The sequence below is a fragment of the Callorhinus ursinus genome, unplaced genomic scaffold, assembly GCF_003265705.2.
Source record: "Callorhinus ursinus isolate GAN/ISIS: 27379988/994484 unplaced genomic scaffold, GSC_fseal_2.0 scaffold39, whole genome shotgun sequence".
Lineage (NCBI taxonomy): Eukaryota > Metazoa > Chordata > Mammalia > Carnivora > Otariidae > Callorhinus > Callorhinus ursinus.
In genome coordinates this window covers 8306889-8330468 of record NW_027397101.1, presented here as the reverse complement: position 1 = coordinate 8330468, position 23580 = coordinate 8306889, and the positions used below count along the sequence as shown (strand labels likewise).

General features: G+C 41.1%; 1 protein-coding gene across 3 annotated transcripts in view; it reads left to right on the top strand.

The window, feature by feature from the left end:
* Nucleotides 1–23580, top strand: part of GLDC (glycine decarboxylase) — a 100545-nt gene that overhangs the window by 54203 nt on the left and 22762 nt on the right. For all 3 annotated transcript variants that reach the window (XM_025887885.2, XM_073880756.1, XM_073880757.1), the window contains exon 16: nucleotides 16415–16490. In XM_025887885.2, the coding sequence (XP_025743670.1) occupies nucleotides 16415–16490 (76 nt within the window). The remainder of the gene's footprint in view (nucleotides 1–16414; nucleotides 16491–23580) is intronic.

Genomic DNA, 23580 nt, shown 5'->3' with positions numbered 1-23580 from the left:
ATCAAGAAAGGATGCTGTACTTTGTCAAATGCTTTTACTGCATCTCTTGAGAGGATCCTATGGTTCTTGTTCTTTCTTTTGTTAATGTATTGTATCACATTGATTGATTTGTGGATGTTGAACCAGCCTTGCAGCCCAGGGATAAATCCCACTTGGTCATGGTGAATAATCTTTTAATGTACTGGTGGACCCTATTGGCTAGTATTTTGGTGAGAATTTTTGCATCTATGTTTATCAAGGATATTGGTCTGTAATTTTCCTTTTTGATGGGGTCTTTGTCTGGTTTTGGGATCAAGGTAATGGTGGTCTCATAAAATGAGTTTGGAAGTTTTCCTTCCATTTCTATTTTTTGGAACAGTTTCAGGAGAATAGGTATTAATTCTTCTTTAAATGTCTGAAAGAATTCCCCTGGAAGCCATCTGGCCCTGGGCTCTTGTTTGTTGGGAGATTTTTGATGACTGCTTCAATTTCCTTAGTGGTTATAGGTCTGTTCAGGTTTCTATTTCTTCCTGGTTCAATTTTGGTAGTTGATACATCTCTAGGAATATACCCATTTCTTCCAGGTTATCTAGTTTGCTGGCAGAGAGTTGCTCATAATATGTTCTTAAAATTGTTTGTATTTCTTTGGTGTTGGTTGTGATCTCTCCTCTTTCATTCATGATTTTGTTGATTTGGTATTTCTCTTTTCTTTTTGATAAGTCTGGCCAGGGGTTTATCAATCTTGTTAATTCTTTCAAAGAACCAGCTCCTAGTTTCGTTGATCTGTTCTACTGTTCTTTTGATTTCTATTTCATTGATTTCTGCTCTGATCTTTATTATTTCTCTTCTCCTGCTGGGTTTAGGCTTTATTTACTGTTCTTTCTCCAGCTCTCTTAGGTGTAGGGTTAGGTTGTGTATTTGAGACCTTTCTTGTGTCTTGAGAAAGGCTTGTATTGCTATATACTTTCCTCTCAGGACTGCCTTTGCTGTATCCCAAAGATTTTGAACAGTTGTGTTTTCATTTTCTTTGGTTTCCATGAATTTTTTTAATTCTTCTCTAATTTCCTGGTTGACCCATTCATTCTTTAGTAGGATGCTCTTTAGCCTCCATGTATTGGAGTTCTTTCCAACTTTCCTCTTGTGATTGAGTTCTAGTTTCAAAGCATTGTGGTCTGAAAATATGCAGGGAATGATCCCAATCTTTTGGTACCGGTTGAGACCTGATTTGTGACCTAGGATGTGATCAATTCTGGAGAATGTTCCATGGGCACTAGAGAAGAATATGTATTCCATTGCTTTGGGATGGAATATTCTGAATATATCTGTAAAGTCCATTTGGTCCAGTGTTTCATCTAAAGTCTTTATTTCCTTGTTGATCTTTTGCTTAGATGATCTGTTCATTTCAGTTAGGGGGTTGTTAAAGTCCCCCACTATTATTGTATTGTTGTCAATGTTGTTTCTTTGCTTTTGTTTTTAATTGCCTTATATAATTGGCTGCTCCCATGTTCGGGACATAGATATTTACAATTGTTAGATCTTCTTGTTGGATAGACCCTTTAAGTAGGATAGAGTGTCCTTCTTCATCTCTTATTACAGTCTTTGTTTTAAAATCTAATTTGTCTGATATAAGGATTGCCACCCCAGCTTTCTTTTGGTGTTCATTAGCATGGTAAATCGTTTTCCACCCCCTCACTTTCAATCTGGGGGTGTCTTTGGGTCTAAAATGAGTCTCTTGCAGACAGCATAGTGATGGGTCTTGTTTTTTAATCCAATCTGATAGCCTGTGTCTTTTGATTGGGGCATTTAGCCCATTTACATTCAGGGTAACTATTGAAAGGTATGAATTTAGTGCCATTGTATTGTCTGTAAGGTGACTGTTACTGTATATTGTCTGTGTTCCTTTTGATCTATGCTGCTTTTAGGCTCTATCTTTGCTTAGAGGACCCCTTTCAATATTTCTTGTAGGGCTGGTTTTGTGTTTGCAAATTCCTTTAGTTTTTGTTTGTCCTGGAAGCTTTTTATCTCTCCTTCTATTTTCAATGAGAGCCTAGCTGGATATAGTATTCTTGGCTGCATATTTTTCTCGTTTAGTGCTCTGAAGATATCATGCCAGTCCTTTCTGGCCTGCCAGGTCTCTGTGGATAGGTCTGTTGCCAATCTAATGTTTCTACCATTGTAGGTTACATATCTCTTCTCCCAAGCTGCTTTCAGGATTTTCTCTTTGTCTCTGACATGTGTAAGTTTTACTATTAGATGTCGGGGTGTTGACGTATTTTTATTGATTTTGAGAGGGGTTCTCTGTGACTCCTGGATTTTGATGCCTCTTTCCTTCCCCACATTAGGGAAGTTCTCTGCTATTATTTGCTCCAATATACCTTCTGCCCCTCTCTCTCTTTCTTCTTCTTCTGGGATCCCAATTATTCTAATGTTGTTTATCTTATCTTATCACTTATCTCTCGAATTCTGCCCTCGTGATCCTGTAGTTGTTTATCTCTCTTTTTCTCAGCCTCTTTATTTTCCATCATTTGGTCTTCTATATCGCTGATTCTCTCTTCTGCCTCATTTATCCTAGCAGTTAGTGCCCCCATTTTTGATTGCACTTCATTAATAGCTTTTTTGATTTCGACTTGGTTAGATTTTAGTTCTTTTATTTCTCCAGGAAGGGTTTCTCTAATAAGTTCCACACTTTTTTCAAGCCCAGCTAGTATCTTTAAAGTCATGATTCTGAACTCTAGGTCCGACATCGTACTAATGTCAGTATTGAGTAGGTCCCTGGCAGTTGGTACTACCTCTTGTTCTTTTTGCTGAGGTGATTTTTTTTGTCTTGTCATTTTGTCCAGAGGAGAACAGATGAATGAGAGAACAGAATGCTAACAGGTTAACAACGTCTCCAGCAAATATACTCTATACAAATCAGAAAAGACCTGAAACCAGGGGACAAGAAAGGGAAAGAAAGAGAAAAAAAAAGGAAAAAGAAAAAGATAAAAACAAACAAAAACAGAAAAAAAATGGAATATCATCAAATATGATCAGGCTAGTGCATAGATCAGTGCCACACACTAGCTTTTGGGCATATTTTGGTCTGTTAAAAAAAAGTGCCTGCTAAAATTTTAAAGGAAGAAAGCCTTATATATGTACAAAATAAGGGTTGATACAATGAAGGGATGGCAGATGAGTGTAAAGATGAAAATTATAAAAGATTTTATAAAAGGAATTGATAAGTTGTTTTTAAAAAGAAAGAAGATTTAAAAAGAAAAAGAAAAAAGAAAAAAAAGAAAAAGAAAGGGAGAGAATGTGATCAGGCAGAAGAATAGAACAAAGCCATACAGTAGTGATTTAGGGTATATTTTGATCTGTTAGAAGAAATTGTATCTCAAAATTTTAAAGAGAGAACAACTTATATATATATATGCCAAAATAAGGGTAACTACTATGAAGGGATAAAAATATGACTCTAAAAATGAAAAATAAAAAATGATTTTTTTAAAAAAAGGGATTGATAAGATGTTTGAAAAAGGGAAAAAGAAAAATTAAAAAAAATCAGTTAAAAAATTAACTTTGGAAAACTAATGAATTATGGTAAAAAAGCCATGAATTCTATGTACAGTATTCCCCTAGCGCTGGAGTTCTCCCGTTCTCCTTGATCGGTAAACTTGGTCTTGGCTTGCTGGCTGTTCGTGCTGATCTTCTGGGGGAGGGGCCTGTTGCCATGGTTCCCAAAAGTCTTTGCCGGAGGCGGAATTGCCCTGCCTTTGTGAGTCCAGGCTAAGCAAGCTGCTCAGGTTTGCTCTCAGGAACTTTTGTTCCCTGCAAGCTCTCAGTACAGCTTTGGAGGACCAGGGTGAAAATGGTCCTTCAGTCTCCGCCCGGAGGAGCTGAGAACTCGGGCCCCGCTCCTCAGTGTGCCCCCAGAGAAAAGCAGTCACTTCCGTCTCCCCGGTCTCCCGCCGCACTCCGTGCTCACCCGGCCTGTGACCAAGCGTTTCTATTTCTGGCACCCTACCCCGTGTGGAGTCTCCAAACCCAGCAGATCCCTGCGGTGCGCCTGCGCCGCTCCTCCCAGGGGAGGAAGGGGAGTCTCCCCGGCTCTGCGGCTTGTAGGGTCCCTGCTGGAGGAGCAGTGGCCTGACTGTGTGGCACTGATCACAGTTTATGGCAACCCCGAGCTGAGAGCCTGCACCTCAGCTCGTCTCTGCAGCCGGCTTCCCCGCTCCTATACCTGGGAGCTCTGCCGCACTCAGGCACCCCCGGTCTTTCTGTGACCCCAAGGGTTCTGAGACCACACTGTCCCGCGAGGGTTCCACCCCCCGCTTAGCCACTGGAGCGACGTCCCTCAGCGGAGCCGATTTCTAAAAGGTCCGATTTTGTGCTCCGCAGCTCTATCACTTGCCAGAAGCGGCCGACGGAGGCCCCCTCCCCTGCCTTCTATCCTCCCATATCGCCTCGGATTCACTTCTCCGCACGTCCTGCCTTCCAGAAAGTGGTCACTTTTCTGTTCAGAGTTGGTACTCTTCTTATCTTCGATCTCCTGTTGAGTTCGTATGTGTTCAGAATGGTTTGATCCCTATTCAGCTGAATTCCTGGACCAGACGAAATCCAGGTTTCCTACTCCTCCGCCATCTTGCCTAAGTCATTAGCTTTTGCAGCTCATTGAGGGCCCAGCCAGGGTCCTGAAAGACTGACCTATGGATGAGGAAGCTTGCCTTCCCTTAAAGCAATGGTTCCCATCCCTGGCTGGAAATTGGAGTCATGTGGTGAGTTTATAAAAAGATTCTGGTGTCCAGATCACAATCCCAGATTGAATTATAATCTTGATTGGAAAGACTGGGGTGCGGGAAGAGACACAGGCTTGAATATTTCTTTAAAGCTTCCCAGGTGATTCCAACTTGAAGGCAAGGGTAAGAATGACTGTCGTAGAAGTTTCTCTGTTGTTTTTCTTATTATACATAATGCTCTTTCTCTGTCCTGCTCTCCTCACTCATATGATTGGCAGTGAGATTCAGTACTCCATCTCAGTTTTGTAGGAGGGAAAGAGATGGTTATTAGGATGTCGTTTCTGTCAGTGATGCCTTCTCCACCTTCACAGATTCCCAGATATAACACTCATTTCCAAGAGCCAATTTGAAAGTGACAGGAGCTGTGCCCAAAGTTGAGGCTTATTGAGGGATATTTCTGGTTGTTAGCAGAGGCTGCTATGACAGATGAGGAAATGCCCTACTCTTTTGTTGGGAAAATAGACCATGCTTCCAGAGATTATTAAAAGTTTGGGAAAAAGAGGAAGGGATGCACCATATATTCTCTATGTAAGGATTTTATTTTTATCTTGTTAAAACCCTCTTGGTTTATTTGTGCTAATCTCTCCACATGTGAATTATATATCCAGGTCTCATAATCTATATTCTAAGTATTATAATTAGTCTACCACAGGATTATTTATTGGTTAGTTCATCATGATTTACTGCTGGCTAAGTGACCACTCCAATCCAAGGTATTGATATAGGCTTCATATTTATTGTAAGAAGAAATACAAGTTTTCTTGAATATTCTGTACAGAGGGAGAATTTACTGTATCATGTCAGCCACTGAAATTTAGAATTACTTCTAAAATATGGGGTGCAGTCGCAATTATCATCAAGGGACTATTTCCTGGTGTTTTCATTTATACCTAATTGGAGTTGGTCGGTATGTCTATAGAGTTTTAGAGGCTAGTCACCAAAAATTTTTGCATCTAAAATTTCTTTTCCTTTCTTGTTATCATATGATATTTAAAAGATAAATATGGCAAAATTTTTAGAAAGTAGCATTAGTAATATTTTGTAACTCTAAAATTTTTATTTTATTGCAATTCTAAATTATGTGGTAAAATACACATAACATGAAAATTTACCATTTTAACCATTTTTAAGAGTACAGTTCAATAGCATGAATTCACATTGTTTTGTAACCTTCAGCACCATCCGTCTCCAGAAACTTTTTATCTTCCCAGATCAAAGCTCTATATCAATTAAACAACAACAACTCATTTCTCTCTTACCCCAGTCTCTGGCAACCGTGATTTTATTTTCTGCTGCTAGTAAATCGACTACTAGTTATGTCATGTAGGTGGAACTTATAATATTTGTCTTTTTGTACCTGGTGTATTTCACTTAGCATAATGTCTTTATCCATGTTGTAGCATGCATCAACATTTCCTTTTTAAGTCTGAATAATAATTCCCCTGTATGTGTGGACCACATTTTGCTTATCTCTGCCCATTGATGGACACTTGGGTTGTTTCCACCTTTTAGCTGTTGTGAATAATGTTGCTATGAACATTGGTATACAAATACCTGAGTCCCTGGTTTTAATTCTTTTGGGTATATACTCAGATGTGACATTGCTGGATGTATGGTAACTCTGTTTAATTTTTTGAGGAATGGCCATACTGATTTATATATCAATGCAGAGGTATAGGTGGTAAAAGGTATATGAAAAGGACAGTTATCTCAAGGTGGTAGAACTTCAATACTTTTTGTCTTTAGGCTTTTTAATTTTTTAATTTTTATTTTTCCCCTTCCCTGTCCTTATGCTTTTTTAGATTACTAAAAACTTTAACCATGATACATGTTAGTATATAATATAAAAAGAAGTTAATTTTATTGTGGGGAACATGCATATTATGAAACAAACACAATGTAAGATGCTTGCAGATTCATTTCTATGCTGGGTCTCCTGATCTCAGAGGATTTCTCTATCAGCTGATGGCATGATGAAGCCAGCTTCAACACTTGCCCTGGGTTTGGAGGCAAACCATATACTACCTCAGTCTTAAAAGTGACACAGTACTCAAACATAAAGTGAGAACGTCTTGTACCAAGGGCAAAGGAACCAAACTCTGCAGAATAGAGTGATATTTAACACCAAGTGGACTGGTAACAGAACTCTCTGGTTCTAAGATGCCTGTGTAGGAGAACAGTTTTCAGGCATGAACCTGAGTGTTCTGCATGTGGCCCTGACAGCTCCACCTCATCTTTGCTGCTGGGCCCTTCCATACTATCTTCAGGTCCAGCGGAGATCTACATTATGCTCACAGAAGGCTATTGGTCTTTCTCTAATAGTTCCTGCCTAGATATACATTGCCTCAGGACCTTTCTCTTCAGTGGATTCTTTTTCTGAAAGGGAATTCAGCAGCTCAAAGGAAAGGTTAGCATCCACAATATGTGAGACCTCCAAACGGCTTCTTCCTTAGTCAGGATGTGGGTTTCTCTCCCACACAGCAAGAAAGCAAATGCTGTGTTACTGATCTGATTGAGGTTTAATTGAGGAATGACCGATAATTACAGTTGATAAAGGATTTTATTATGATCAATTGTGGCATGAAATCTTTCATTCATGTAGCTAAACTTTTACTTGGTCTATTTCCTGGGACCGTTAGATTCCAAAAAGGTGTTTAAAAGACTTGAAACAAAAATGTCAAGAAACTTGTCCCCATTTCTCATATTTATTTGCTGCATCTACAAACCTGGAGAGCATTTCCAGTTTGCTGAAAAAAATACCCAAATATTTCATTACCTTTCCATTTTCTACTATGCCTAGCATGGCTTGCTTTGACTTGTTCCCCCATAGCAGTGTGACACTCTTAAAATCATTCAACAGCTCATAAATACACACCAGGAATTGCTGGGTTAGAATTATGATGTAATGTTTAAGGGAGACAGAAACAGTAATTAACACCTTCCACAGATATTTAAAGTGAAAGACAAGCCGGGATTATTATTAGCTCCCTTGGCTTATAAGAATAAGGAAGTTGTTTTTATCTTTAAAAACAGCAAACTATGATCATGAATGTAGATAGAGCTGTCAGTTGCTTTCTCAGAATCTCCGCCTGGAAGATTCTTAAACAAAGGTGTAAACAGGGCATAATCTATGGATCTCAAACTTTATTGTACTGCAGAATCACCTGGGAGGCTTGTTAAATTGCTAAGCTTCACTGCCAGAGTTCCTGATTCAGTAAGGCTGGGTTGGGGCCTGAGTATTTGCATTTTTAACATTTCTGGATGATATTAATATGCTGGTTTGGCCACCATACTGTGAAAAACATTGGGGTTGCAGGCATTCACAGTCCTGGCTGCTTATTAGAATTAGTTGGGGAGCCTCTGAAGAATATTGATGCTCTCCCTACCCCACAAACTAGTTGCATCAGAATCTCCGGGTGGGGGGGGGCGGTTGGAGTTCAGGAATCACGGTTTTTAATACCCTCCCCAGGTGATTCTAATGTGCATCACTGGGTTGCAGAGTGTGTTGCCCTAAACAAACACCAAAGAGGAAAGTTCAGTTAGATGACTAATATCTTCCAGTGGACTGAACTTTGAAAGTGCCCTTTGAAGACTAAATCACGCCCATCATGTGCCTATCAGGAGATGCAGTAAGGAGAATCAAACACCTGATAGTTGCTACCTCCCACTCCACCTTTCCTGAGCTCATGATTGATGGCACTGATTGGCTCTAACATGACTCCTATCATTGGTAACCTCTGATAATGCTTTCCTATGGAGCCTGGTGCAGCTCCACAATCCACCTCTCAGAGAATGCTGGGATGCCAGACAGCAGAGACCCTCCTCTAGTTAGAGACTGATTTCCCAAAGAAGCACTCAGAATGCCAGGAAGAAGAGAAAGAAGGGTGAAGGATGAAGAGAGCCATCTTTGGGGACATTGAACGCAGTGAGAAGACCTCCCCTTCCCCAATTTCCTTAACTCTCAAAAGTATGTTTTGATTTTGCAGTCTGTAAGGCTTGGAGCAGTGGTTCTCACACTTGGTCACACCCACAAGATTTTTTTTTTTTAAGATTTTATTTGTCAGAGGGAGAGAAGAGCACAAGCAGGGGGAGCGGCAGGCAGAGGGAGAAGCAGGCTTCCCCCTGAGCAAGGAGCCCAATACCAGGCTCGATCCCAGGATCCTGGGATCATGACCTAAGCCGAAGGCAGATGCTTAACCCACTGAGCCACCCAAGCATTCCCCTACAGGATTTTCTGATTCAGTGCTTGAGAACTTGTATTTCTGTCAGGTTTCCAGGTGATGCTAATGCTTTGTTTGGGAACTTCAGTTTGAGAACCACTGCTTTAAGGTACTCTTCGGATGTCAGAATGGTTAGAACAGCTGGATCTATTCAGATGTTTTTGACCATAAATTGAAGGTTAAGTATAGAATTCAGTTTATGTCAAATTAGATACAGATTGGTAAGAACATTCCAGAATATGTTGAAAGGTTTTTATTATATGCTCATTGGAAAGGAGATCCAGACAGTTTTTGGGTACTTGAGGTAAGCAACAGCATTAGACTGATTAAAATCCTATTGCTTCCAACATATATGTATTGGAAAAATGTCGGTTAATCCTGTTTATTCCATTCATAAGATAGGAATCAGTGCCTTTTTTTTTTTTACCTTATTTCCCTGGGAATGTCTTATTACATTGCCATGGATTGAAGTGGGTCATTTTGACACGGTAGCTGTTTTGACCATCTTACTGGGATCCATTTTACCATGTCAGTTTCTTAGCTAATATTTCACTTGGATCACTTGGTCACTTCCTGAGCACTTGATGGTGGTATTTTTAAAATAAAGAAGTTCTTGGATCAGTGGAGTTTGACATCAAAATGCCCAACATCAAAACATACATCACAAGAAATCATTAATTGGGTTTCCTTCTGGAGAGTGAGACTAGGAAGAATAGGGGGTAGCTTGTTTTACTGATAAAAATTCTTAAATCACATGAATGCATTTTATAATATATATAATAAATATATAAAATATAATATATAATATAATAAAAAATAATAAAAACTTAAATCCACCTATGAATTAGGTGGCAAGATCCAAGGGAGGCTGGCAGCAGAGAATAAATCAAGGTTACTTCAGGGGAAGAATCACCACTACCAATGGAAAATCTGTGACTGTCCCATTCCTTGGATCACTCTCTCCAGGTTGATGAAGTCCCAGGCTAATGGAGTATCCTATGGACTGGGAGTGGGTCAGGTGTCCAACACTTTGTTAATGGGTAGTGATTGGGAATGTCTGGTCCCTTCCTGCTTCTATAGGGGGGTTTAGGACCCTGCCTTTCCCCCAGACTCACACAAAATGGGAAATTCCCCTAACTAGTAAGGGGACTAAAAGGCTGTGCGTTCCCACATACACATGAAAACAGCAACAATGAATACCCAGCAAATCTCCAGCATCCTAATGGAAGACTTCCTTAGTATTTTTTTAATAATTATTTATTTGTCAGACAGAGTGGGGAGGGTAGTGCACAAGCAGGGGGAGTGGCAGGCAGAGAGAGAGGGAGAAGCAGACTTCCCATGGGGCAAGGAACCCGATGTGGGATTTGATTTCAGGACCCTGGGATCATGACCTGAGCCAAAGGCAGGCGCTTAACCGACTGAGCCACCCAGGTGACCCTTTCTTAGTATTTTCTGCTTGTATTGGATCATCACAGCACCATTTTCTACTTGGGCTGTCTTTGATGTCTTTACTGTTTATTTGATACGTAGTTTGCAGATATTTCTCCCACTCTGTAGCTTGCCTTTTTGTCCTTTTAACGGGTCTTTCGTAGAGCAAAGGTAATTATGGTGAAGTGTAATTTATCAATTTTCCTTTTATGAATTGTGCTTTTGGTTTCAAATCTGAGAACTCTTTGCTTAGTCCTAGATTCCAAAGACTTTTTTCTGTTTATTCCTAAAAGTTTTCTAGCTCTATATTTTACATTTAAATCCATAATCCATTTTGAGATAATTTTTGTATAAAGGTAAAAGTCTTAGGTTGACCTATGTGTGTCTTGACTGCTCCAGCACTATTTGTTGAAAAGGCTGTTGTTCCTCCAGGGCACTGCTTTTGCAACTTTGTAAAGAATCAGTTTGGTTTATTTATGTGAATTGATTTCTGGTTTCTATAGTCTAACCCATTGATCTACGTGTATGTCCCTCCCCCAGTAACACACAATCTTGATTCCTATAGGTATATAATAAGTCTTGGCATCAGATAGACTGATTCCTCCCACTTTCTTCTTTTTCAAAGTGTAGCTATTCTAGTTACTTTTTGCCTTCCATATAAATTTTCAAATAAACTTGTTTATATCTACAGAAATCTTGGTTTTATTGGATAACGATATATATTTTAGCTTCCATATGTTGCAATGTATACAATGTGCTAGATGCTAGTTGTTAGTATATAGATGGTTAAAGGGAAACAACTCACTTCATATTTAAATGTACAATTTATTCATAAAAGAATGATTTCTCATGAAGAATGTCTTTTTAAATGTAATAATTAACCAAAAGAAACTTCTCAGGAAATTAAACTATTAAAAATAAAATAGGCCCTGGGTGCCTGGGTGGCTCAGATGGTCAAGCCTCCAACTTTTGGTTTTGGCTCAGGTCGTGAACTCAGGGTCGTGAGATTGAGCCCTGTTGTCAGGCTCTGTGCTCAGTGGGAAGTAGGCTTGAGATTCTCTCCCTCTTCCCCTCTCCCACTTTTTCTCTCTCTCTTTCAAATAAATCTTTATTTTTTCTTTTTTTAAAGTTTCATTTATTTATTTGAGAGAGTGAGAAACAGAGCACAAGCAGAGGGAACTGTAGGTAGAGAGAAAAAGCAGGCTCCCTGCTGAGCAAGGAGCCTGATGTGGGGCTCTTGGATCATGACCTGAGCTGAAGGCAGATGCTGAACTGACTGAGCCACCCAGGTGTCCCAATAAATAAATCTTTAAAAAGAAATAGAATAGGCCCACTGACTTATAAACAGCATAAAAGAGAACTTCTCTTAAGTCACACACTAAATGTGGCCATCAGTGTGCAAAATATAATAATGAGGTTAAAAAGATAAAATTATTTCCATAAGAATATCTAGAGGAAAATTAAAACAAGAATAGATCTGGTAAATCTAGATACTTGATAATTTAAAAAAATGTATAAATCTTAAATTACTGGCACCAAAATTTTAAAATGGTAGGATCAATAACACGATCATTTTCTTGAGGGCACATTTTTAGCTGCTTTTGATTTGTATAAATACAGTATCCTAGTAGAGAACACAAATACTGTTTTCTTAGTACAACTGCAGTATAATTGAGCAGGACTTTTGGTGACCGCGGGGGGGTCACCTTAAATCATGATAACATTCTGCAGTCTTGTAAAATGTGTTCTATGTATAAATATAAAAACCATGAAGAAATATTTCTTTTAAAAATAGCAGCTATGATAATCTGTCTCTAAATATTCCAAAGCAGCCAACTTCGGAATTTCTATGGTGTCTGTGAAGTCAGCCATCATATTCTTTCAGCAGATTGAAGAGTTTTTTTCATGACTGGTCAAAGATTACTCTGTGATCAGTGATAAATGTACACAATAACTGACCAAAATGCCTTCTTTACAGGATGCAATTCATTCATAATCTTAATCCAATCTTCAGTTTTATGCTTAGGAAGTGCTCAGCTTTCCACCTGTGACCACTGGCCATGCATGTTCTTCACAGTCCTCTGTAAGTCCTCTTATCACAGACAGACAGATCATCTGCTATTGTATTTGTAACATCTAGCACAAGTCTCTAACTGTCCCTTGCGATTGATCTTGTGTAATGTCCAATAAAAATTTGTTTCAAAGATCTAAAAATGTAACCCTTCCAGGTAGAACTAAGCTGTAGTATTTCTAAATCTCAACCTTTTTGCCCAGAGTTCTTAGCAGAGGTAAAGGTAAAGTGATAAACATCTTTGACGTTTATTGTGTCCTTAAACTCTTGTTTTGTCTTGGCAAAAGAGCTGAACTATCACCCTGGCCCTGTTATGTCATCTTCAGATAAATTCACATTGAGTAGCTGCCTAAAATTGTACTTAGGATGCTACACTGATACTAATAGAGCCTACGTTAAGTCACTACAAAACTGTGGAACCCCATCAACTCCGTCTTATTTTCACCTTGTGGCACATTGCTCTTGTTCTAGCTTCTTCTAGTCTATAGAGTGAGTCTGGGTTCTGGAGGAAGTCATCGCTAGAGTTCACTCATTCTGTGTTAAGCAGTATAATATGTAGCAGTTCTTTCAGCAGCCTGAATAAATGCCAAGACTGGAGGACTTTGTTTTTCTAAGACAGTTGAAGCCTATGCTCACTTGGCGCTTCTGTGGGGCTGAGGCTCCCTGCCCACTGGTGTCCTTCTTTCTGTGGCCAGCTCTGCAGGTCCAGGCCACCAACGACTTCAATTTAAATAGATGTCAGAAAACCACTATCCTTGCTGCTACTCCACATGAGTAGTTCTCTGATAGACACTCAATCGGGGTTATGGAGCCAAGCAATTATTTTTCATAATACTTTTCCACCAATAGGTGGCGCTCACAACTCCCCTTATTTTAATAGAACCCCAGTAATAAGGCTTATGTGGCCTTTAGAACAACATACCTTTTGCACTTTTCGAGGTGCCGCATCCAGCATTTTTTATCAAAGCTTTAGCATATTTCCTTTCTCTTGGATTACGGGCTCATAGTTCCAGACTCTTTCATTCCTGGTCTAAGCACTTTGTTTGGCTTTCCAACAAAACAAGATGAGCAGAAGTTGTGAGAAAAACACCGGGCCATTTGTTGAGGCTCCATTCCACGGAGGAAAGGATGACAATGTTGACTGCCTGGGCTGGAGATGGGAACTCAATTTTGAACAAATTTACTCAGCAGTTATTGCAGATCTACTCCATGTAGAGTACTGTTCTATACATTCTGAGACCTAGGACCTACTCTCAGAGCTTACACTCTGAGACAGGACGGGCACACAAAATAAATGTGAGCTCTATAATCCTTTTTCATGTACAGTGCATGTATAGGATTGTATTAACGAGTGAGCAAAATACTATGAGTGCCTATGGGTGCAATTTATTATCCCTATTTTAGAGATGAGAATGCAGAGGCACAGAGAGGCTAAGTAGCTAGTGATGTGGGTGGTTTGCTGAAGCATATTCATTTTTCTGCTCCCAAAATAAAAACATCATGTGAACTACAACTATTTTTCCAAAACCTGGAAAATGGGAGACCGGCGTCTGCCTCCCTCCCTAGAAGAGAGCAGAGGTAGAGCTCACTCAGTGTAAGCGATAAGGGACTGCGTGCCCCAGGTCTTACAGGGACAGGTCTTCTTTTATGTGTAGCTAAACCTCCTCGTTCTGTCAGTCAGACAAGGGTTCTGTGAAGGAAAACCACAGCTCTGACTCCTTTGGGGAGCACAGCATGCTCAGAGGAGTAGCACGGCTTTACACGGGAAGCATGAGCCTCCTTGAGAGGCAAACTTGTACTGAAGTCTAAAATCTGCCACTGTTGGCCATTTGGGCATGTAATACTCAGACCTCAGTTTCTTTTTGTGCAAAATGGGGGCAATGGTACCTACCTCATGGGGGTATTGGGAGGATTAAATAGGATGTTGAAAAATGCTTGGTGGCGGCCACCACAACAAGGGCTACTGTTTCCCTGTGCTTATTCTGTGCAGCGTGCCTGGTAAATAGGAAGTGCTCAATCAATGGAGCAGTTTATACTTATTACTGTTACTTCGCTCATCTACCCTATTTCATTGCTCTGCAAATCACCATTTTCCTTCTCTTTCTCCAGCCACACTCTAAGCCCTTCACCCCCAGATGCTTCCCTGTTCTCTGTCCTCTCCTAAGTCCTCATTTCTGCTGTCTCCTGACACCAGATATCAGTGTCTCCACAATAGTTTGCAAACATTTCAAATCCAACTGGTTCGATCCTAGTGTTCTCTCGAAAAAAATTCCAGCGCTCAAAATTGTAGCTTTTGGTTTAGAAAGAGAAGTTTATCTAGTTTGTTGTTAAACCGTGTGCTTTTAGAGTATGATCTCAATATTATGGGGGTGATTAGAAAGGATGAATGCCAAAACCACTGGGCCTTCTCCAGAGTTAAAGAATGGTGTAATTTTGCGAAATAGAGGAAATACGCATTTTGAATGGGGTTTAGAAACCTATTACTCACTTCCCTTTCCTTCCTGCAGAGATTACTGAGAACGTTAAATAACAGTTTATGATTGACTCAGCGTCACTCACTGGACTGTTAGTCATTAAGTGTGCTCTAAAAGTGGTGCCTTCAAGGACCGCTTAGTTGGGTATATATGGCCAGCCTCTAGCAGCCACATGCATGTGGGGCCTGGGAAAACTCACCCAAGAGACTTAATGGGAATGTTGCCACATTCAAAGTGCATAGTTCCTTTGGGGGTAATCTGATCACTGACTAAAAATGTGGTGGTATTGAGAAATTGTGGTTTTGGATGTAATCATTGTAGTTACATATATATATTTTAAAAAGATTTATTTTATTTTTATTTTTTAAATTTAACTTCAATTAATGTATAATGTATTATTAGTTTCAGAGGTAGAGGTCAGTGATTCATCAGTCTGCCCTCCTTTATTTTATTTTATATTTTAAAGGTTTTATTTATTTGACAGAGAGATAGCGAGAGCAGGAACACAAGCAGGGGGAGCAGGAGAGGGAGAAGCAGGCTTCCTGCCGAGCAGGGACCCCGATGCAGGGCTCGATCCCAGGACCCTGGGATCATGACCTGAGCCGATGGCAGACACTTAACAACTGAGCCACCAGGTGCCCCTGCCCTCCTTTATTTTAGAGAGAAAAAGTGAGAGAGCACGTGCACGCATGCACATGTGGTGGAGAGGGGCAGAGGGAGAGGGAGAGAGAAACCCAAGCGGACTCCATGCTGAGCATGAAGCCCAATGTGGGGCTTGATCTCAACCCTGAGATGAGACCTGAGCTGAAACCAAGAGTTGGACGCCCAACTGACTGCCCTACACAGATGCCCCTGTAGCTGTATTTTAAAAAATAATTATCTTTTAAAGATACACACTGAAGTTTGAATTGATAAAATGATAATGATGCTTGAGTTTTTACCTCAAAATAACATAGTTCAGGGGGCCTGGCTGGCTTAGTCCGAAGAGCATGCAACTCTTGATCTCAGGGTTATGAGTTCAAGCCCAGTGTTGGGCATGGAGCCTACTTAATAATCTAGTTCAGAGTGAGGGGGCTAGTGAGGGATATGGTTGGAAAAAGATTGACCGTATCCGAGAATTGTTAAACCTGGGTGATAGGTACATGGCAGCTCCTTATATTCTTCTGTTTTTGTATAATTTTGAAATTTTCTATAATAGAAATGAATTCTTAGGTGCATCGTCCTAAGCAAGGCTTGAAAGGCCCATCTCTGAGTAGCAGTGGGTGAGCTTTAGTACCAAGACCAAGTGCCATTCTGTGGTTGTTCAAGAACTTATAGGCTGGAGCAGTGATCCTCAGTGAGCTTTCCATGGTGTTGGGTAGTGTCCTTGGGTCACATGTTGGTGAACATGCCGCCCATGCCCAATGAATATTGAATGAGTAAATGAAAAAGAGGCCCAAAGCCCTGACGCTCTTCTTATCTTTGCAGCGGAGCCCAGGGGGAATATGCTGGGCTGGCCACCATCCGAGCTTACTTCGACGGGAAAGGAGAGGGACACAGGACAGTGAGTATGGACAGGTGGTGGGTGCTCACCACTGGGTGGCAGTGGGTCCAACTCTCTCCCTCTAAGCCTTCTTGTAAGCAGCTAGGGAACATATAATCAAGAGGCAGATTTCTTTGAACTGGCCATTACAGTCCTTGTCCCCAAGACATTTCATTGGACCATTCTAAGAGAAAACATTTGCTCAAACCCAGTGTGTAAAAGTCAGCCAGTTTTTAGATTCTTCATTATAAAATACAGGCAACTAGCCATAAATAATCTTGTAGTTTTAATAAAACCGGAAATGGACTGAGATTGGGCCACCACCTACTGTACCCCACTTACCTGGGCAGCCAGAATGAGCCTGGAACCCTTTTCTCTAATTCTCCTGGGCGCAAAGGAAGGAAAGGACAGGAATGTTACAATCCCAGGTCTTAGGCCCAGACAAAGGGCAGAGACCAACATGTAATTGTTCTGTAACTCCTACTGTGACCAGGCACAGTTCTCGTTTCTGTATGCTCAAAAAATTTTTATTGAGGGGTGCCTGGCTGGCTCAGTTGGTGGAGTATGTGACTTTTTTTTTTTTAAGATTTTATTTATTTATTTGACAGAGAGACGGAGAGGGAGAAGCAGGCTTCCCGTGGAGCAGGGAGCCCTATGCATGACATGAGCAGAAGGCAGATGCTTAACCAGCCACACAGGCGTCCTGGACCATGTGACTCTTAATCTCAGGGTCATGAGTTCGAGCCCCACATTGGGTGTAGACATTACTTTAAAAGAGGAAGAGGGAGAGAGAGAATCTTGAGCAGGTTCCACGCCCAGTGTGGAACTGGACGTGGGGCTCAATCTCACAAACCCAAGATCATGACCCGAGCTGAAACTTAACTGACTGAGCCACCCAGGCACCCCATAAATAAATGTTTAATAAAATATTTACTGAATAAGTAAATTCCCTATTGAGAATTGTCATCTCTAAGCAGCAAAAGAAGACATGGAGCAGAGTTCATGGTTCTGCTTCAGGGTCCAAACTGCTCTTGGGGCCTGTGTAAGGGCCAGCAGAGGTGCTAATGGTCTTGATTCCACTAATCCCCAGAGGCAGTGCTTCTAGCAGTTATCTGACATAGGCTTCCAAGTGTGGTAAAAAAGACTGTGTTTCTGAGGTCTTCATTTTGGTGATGAGCAACAGTAAGCTAGAACTTCCACTGAGCTGTAGACACGGAGTTCTTACTTTTTTTTTTTATGGCTGTATTCCAGTAAACCTTTATTTATGGAGACTGAAATTTGAATGTCCCATAGTTTATATGTCAGGAAATAATGTGGATTTTTTTTCAACCTTTTAAATTAACTCACAAGTCATATAAAAACAGTAGTGGATTGATACAGTGTTGGCCTGTAGGTTGCAGTTTTCTGACCCCTGCTCTAGCAGAAGAAAGCACACTTGATGGCAAACTGTTCATAAGTATAGAGAGACAAAAGGGACTGTGCTTTGATGTTCAAGAAACGGTCTTGTAGGCATTCCACGGATTCCGTGATGTTCGAGAAATGTTCTAGCAGGCATTCCACAGATTCTGTGATATCTGAGGGTCATTCCCTATTTATGGAGAAGTAAAGCACAGCATGACTCATTCACACCAGGTGGTAAGCACTTGCCCTCACTGCCTGCACCCACACGGTTTGTTCCTCAGACAAGACCCCCCCCACACACACACTTTCACTTTCTCTAATTTCACCATTTCCAAAAGGAAGTCAGGCCAAAAATCAGAGCGCAAGTTGTAAGTATATGCCAAATTCTTAATATCAGGAGGTAGCTGTTCTGTTGTTATATTAGAAGGGAAAAAAAACATATATACACAGAGTCTTGTGTAAGCAGGCTTACAAATTCCTGCTGAGGTCTCATAAGCTGAACTGTGGAAAGGAGGTCAGATTGGATAACACAAGCACCCAAATAAAATGGCTTTCCTTGCACATTCTCATGGCCCTCCACAGGGGGGCTTGGCAGAGAACAGGCCAATACAAACATCCAATGTGGATATGAAGAATGTCCTTTAGTAGGATCAATTGATTAACCAGTCCCACTCACACAGAGGAAGGCATTTCCAAGTGCAGTGAGCCCTGGGGCTACCTTGTGGAATGGCCAACGCCTTTGCAGGAAGTCAAGGGCAGAGATCCAAACACAGGAGAGAGGAAGTCGCTCAGCCTTCTGCAGAGCCACCCAGTGATGAGCCTTGGCCTTGTCCTTCCAGGTCTTCCTTCTGGAGGGGAGGAGAGCACTTGGAGGCTGAATGATGCAGTGGGATCAAGAATATGGATGCTATTTGCTAGAGCACTGAGAAAAGCTTTCATGTAAAAGTGAAACCTCTGAATTGGGGCTTTTTGTCAATTCAGTAAACAAATTATAGGACTAAGGGAAGAGAGAGAACAGTCAGTATTTTTTGGAGCTTTTACTTTTTGTGTGTTTTAAACCATGCTATGACATCAGCAACTCACTCTAAACAACTGATGGTTTCCATGTCTGTCTGCGAAGGCCTGAGAAGTATAGGGTGTGAGTGTGGGCCTGGCCACTGTAGAAACTCTCCGACTGCCGACATCTTCTGACTGCAGACATGTCCTGCCCATGCCCCTGCTAGCTCCCCCGGATCCACATATGGCACATAGGGCGGAGAGTGGTTAGCAGGGACACCCCTGAGCACTGGGAGCTAAGGGGCAGCTACACTGTTCCCTGGTTCCCTCTGGATGAAAATCCTGCCAATTTCACAGTGAAACAAAACAAGACAGGAACTTAGATATTTACCAGACTCGGCCCCATTCCACCTCCATTTCTGGGACTTCACAGATTTTCCAGACTGACTTGTCCCCCCTCATTTATCCTCAAAGAAATGACACAGCAACTCATGTATATCAGGGAGTGGCCATTTGGGAATAAAAAGCCTTAGTCATTTTTTAGATGATTCAAACTATGAGCCAGTATGGTTTGATTAGACATGGAGTTCTTAGAGGGGACAATGGGTAGGGGTTGGGAGCAGGACAAAAGTGACTAGCCATCCCAGGAGAGTTAGAGAAAAGGGTGCCAGGCTCGTTCTGGCTGCCCAAGTAAGTGGGGTACAGTAGATGGTGGCCCAATCTCAGTCCATTTCTGGTCTTATTAAAACTAGATTATTTATGGGTGGTTGCCTGTATTTTGCAATGAAGAATCTAAAAACTGTTTCACTTCCCTTTCAAAAAAAGGAGGGAAAAAAAAAGAACATTTTCTTCCTCCTTCTCCTGTTTATTTATCCTGATTCCACAGGTGTGTTTTCCCAGGACTTTCACTTAGTTGGGCAGTCAAACTGATTTTCAAAGAATTTTGAAAAAGAGGACATTCATTAATTAATTATTCAATACTGGTTATATACAAGGTACCATGTGGGGCGCCTGGGTGGCTCAGTTGGTTAAGCGACTGTCTTCGGCTCAGGTCATGGTCCTGGAGTCCCGGGATCGAGTCCCACATCGGGCTCCCTGCTGAGCAGGGAGCCTGCTTCTCCCTCTGACACTCCCCTGCCTCATGTGCTATCTCTCTCTCATTCTCTCTCAAATAAATAAAATCTTAAAAAAAAAAAAAGGTACTATGTGTGCCAGTCCAGAGTTAAATCAGGTCATAACTAAGATAGATACAGTCCCTGACACACCAACTTGGTTTTTTTCACTTGGGTTTTCTAGTAGTTTTGAATTCTTTCATTCTCTTTCTTCTTCTTTTTTTTTAATGATTTTATTTATTTATTTGACAGAGAGACAGAGAGGGAACACAAGCAGAGGGAGTGGGAGAGGGAGAAGCAGGCTCCCTGCAGAGCAGGGAGCCCAACATGGGACTCGATCCCAGGACCCTGGGATCATGACCTGAGCCAAAGGCAGACGCTTAACCTTAAGCCTGAGCCACCCTGGTGCCCTGAAATTTTTAATTTTCTAAGGAAGGGTTAGTTTAGAACTAGAATTATTCTTTAGCATCAGAAAGGAAACACTGAAGCTCCCGTTTGCCCAGGGAAAGGATACCAGGTGACTGACAGTAAAAGTCCCCTTTCTGTTTTTTCCTCTGGGGCTTCCTCATGCTGAGGTAGCCACTGGAATGCCTCCTTGTTATCCTCTTTAACCACAAGGTGTCTGGGAAGCCTGGGAAGGGTTCATCCTATGTGACCACGTTGCCTCCTTTGCCTCACCCCTCTCCTGACCAAAGGCTTTGTAGAGAGACCTTGAGATCTACAATGTGGTGCTTGTGGAAGGCTGGAGATGAGCTAATAACAAAGGGCCAGCTAACACCCAGGTTCCATCTACTCCGTGATGCTTCCTACCCCTCATTGTTTCTTAGTTCTCCAGTGTGACACCAGGAAATATCTGTGAATGTCCAGGAGTTGGGGACCAAACCGGAAAGGTCGAGAAAGGATGAAAGAACTTTTGATTGCACCTGGGCGGAGTTCTCCTCTGACTCCCGGACCCTTTCTTGCCCATTTTCCCTCTCTGTGTTTTTCAGTCCTCCCTTCTCTGTCTGTCCCCCTGTGTGTGATGTTTCTTCTCTCACCGTTGTCCACACTGCTATCACCACATGTCCTTGTTCATTCTGAAGGATGGGGGAACTAGATGCAGCAGTTTTGGGAGGGAGAGACAGGGAAGGCCGCCCAGCCCCCAAGCTTGTAGAAATACAGAATTCTTAAGTTTGGAAATGTTGGCATCCTTTCTGGATTAAAGATTTTATTTAAAGCAGTGTTTTCAGTTGGAGAAGAAGAAAATGACTTACTGCTCAAATAATCAAGGAGGATTTTTCCACATCAGAGAAGTCCAAGGCAGCTGCTACTGCACAATAGACTCTAATGGAATCCAGTAAAATATATCCTTCTTTTTTGAAAAGGAGTGTGGGGAAATCATGTGCTTCAGAACCTCCTGGGTTCCTGATGGTTCTCTTATTTCAAGCTGTTTTGGGCAGTTATTTTCATGTCTGCTCTTAGGTTAAATTTCAGAGGTTCCTAAAATGCAACAGCCAAGTTCCTGATTTACCAGTTTAATTTGGGAGAATATAAATTTATTTAACAAATCTGAAACCCTTTATAATTAATAATTCAATTAGGTAGTCAAATATTAACTCAGATTTGCTGATCAGAGATGAGATTCTTATACAAAAGGGAAACATTAACCCCTAGAAAACACCAAAAACCACCACCGCACCCCCTGCCGAATGTGTATGGGAGTATTTTTCCTCTTCCCAACTGCCTGAGATGTAGTAGCTTTGGTTGTTAGATTTTATTAGTGGTAAGAAATTTATTTCCCTTGCAAAGGAGCACTGCTCCTTAATCCCTCACTCATTCAGCAAGTGTTGGAGGATGAGGTATGGGTTGGGTCTACGCCAGGTGCATTGTGGAGTTGGAAAAACAGAGCATCCACCTAAATGGGCATAAATGGACCAAAGAGGATTGTTTTAGATAAACTAAAGCACCAAATCTGGGTCCTGTTATTTCCAAGTCCCTTGGGACCCCACAATTTTAAAGTGAGGAGAAATTACCATTAAGAATTTCCCAAAAAATTATTAAATAAAGTTTCCTATTTTCACATAGAAAACCAGAAAAGTATAACAGCAACCTATAAATGAGTCATTGACAAAACCACCGAGACTTTTTTCTTTCTGATGCCTTACGTCAGGGTATGTATTACTTTCCTGTGGCTGCCATAACAAATTCTCACAAACTTAGTGGCTTGACAAAACAAAAAATTATTTTCTCAGTTATGGAGTCCAGGAGTCTAAAATTGGATTTCTCTCGGCTACAGTCAAGGTGTTGGCAAGTCTACCTTCTTCTGGAGGATCCAGGAGAGAATCTGTTTCTCTGCCTCTCTGGAGGCCTCCTGCGTTCCTTGGCTAGGGCCCTTCCTGCCATCACTCCGTCCTCTTGTTCATTCATGAAATTTTCTGCTTCCTTTGTAGTCAAACCTCCTTCTGCCTCCCTCTGCTCAGAATACTGGGGAATATATTTAGGGCCCAACTGATAATCCAGATTTCAAAATCCATAATATCTCATCTGAAGAGCCTGATTTAATCACAGTTACAAAGTCTGTTTTGCCATAAGGCAACATCCACAGATTCTGGAGATCAGGGTTGGGCGTTTTGAGGGGCCCATTATTCAATGTACCACAGGATGGTTGACATTTTTACCTTGAATGGTTTTATTTCAGCAGAACTTCCCTGGTAGAAATTCTTAATTTAGGCCTTTAACCAATATTTTATATTCACTCAAAATGTTTTAATTTGGGTATAGTTGACTATATACATTTTTAATATTTGCCTTTTCCTTCTTGGTCAATGTTCTGCCCAGAAGGGGTCCTTTTATCCAAAGATCCTGTGGTAGAATAAAAATACTTTATGGGAAAGGACAAGTGACTTTGGTTCTGAGAAAGAGTCAATACAATAGGGAAGCATTTAACCTAGAAAAAGGATTTGAGGACACACTGCATAACCAGCATGAGACCAATAACCATTCAAAAGAGTCACAAACTTTCTGTCAACAGAAGATTGACAGTTTGCCTTTGTGTACACGTGTGTTTTTCTTCAGTAGACAACTTTGCTGTTTTTGAGGAAACACCTGTAAGCAAAGTTTCCCCTTCATAAATCCATTACTATAATGCCCATCCATTTCTCTTCAAGGGGTTGCAGTATTGGTCCTGGTATTTAAAAAAAGGAGGATTATTTTCAGGGTGATCGTTGCTTCTCCTTGTTGCTTTCTGTTGGGATAAACTCTGTGATGCACTTTCCTGTAGTGCATCGTCATCACATCTACCCCAGCATGTGTGTTTGCTTGTTCATGTGATTTGTAGGAGGAAATGAAAATGATTTAAATCTGGGCATTCTAAAGTTGTACCCACCATCCACCTTCTGTAAGGATTCAACTCATCTTTAAAGGCTAGCTTAGGCTCTAGCTCTGGAAATCCTTTCCCTTTACCTCTTCCGCTTGAAGTGACATCCCCTTATTCTGAGTTCCTGTGACACCTGTTTATACATTTGCCAGCATTGTCCGTGAATACACGACATGTTTTCATGCTCACCTTACGATTCTTGTGGCAACTAACAGTTCAGTGCACAGAATAAGCATCCAGTAAATGG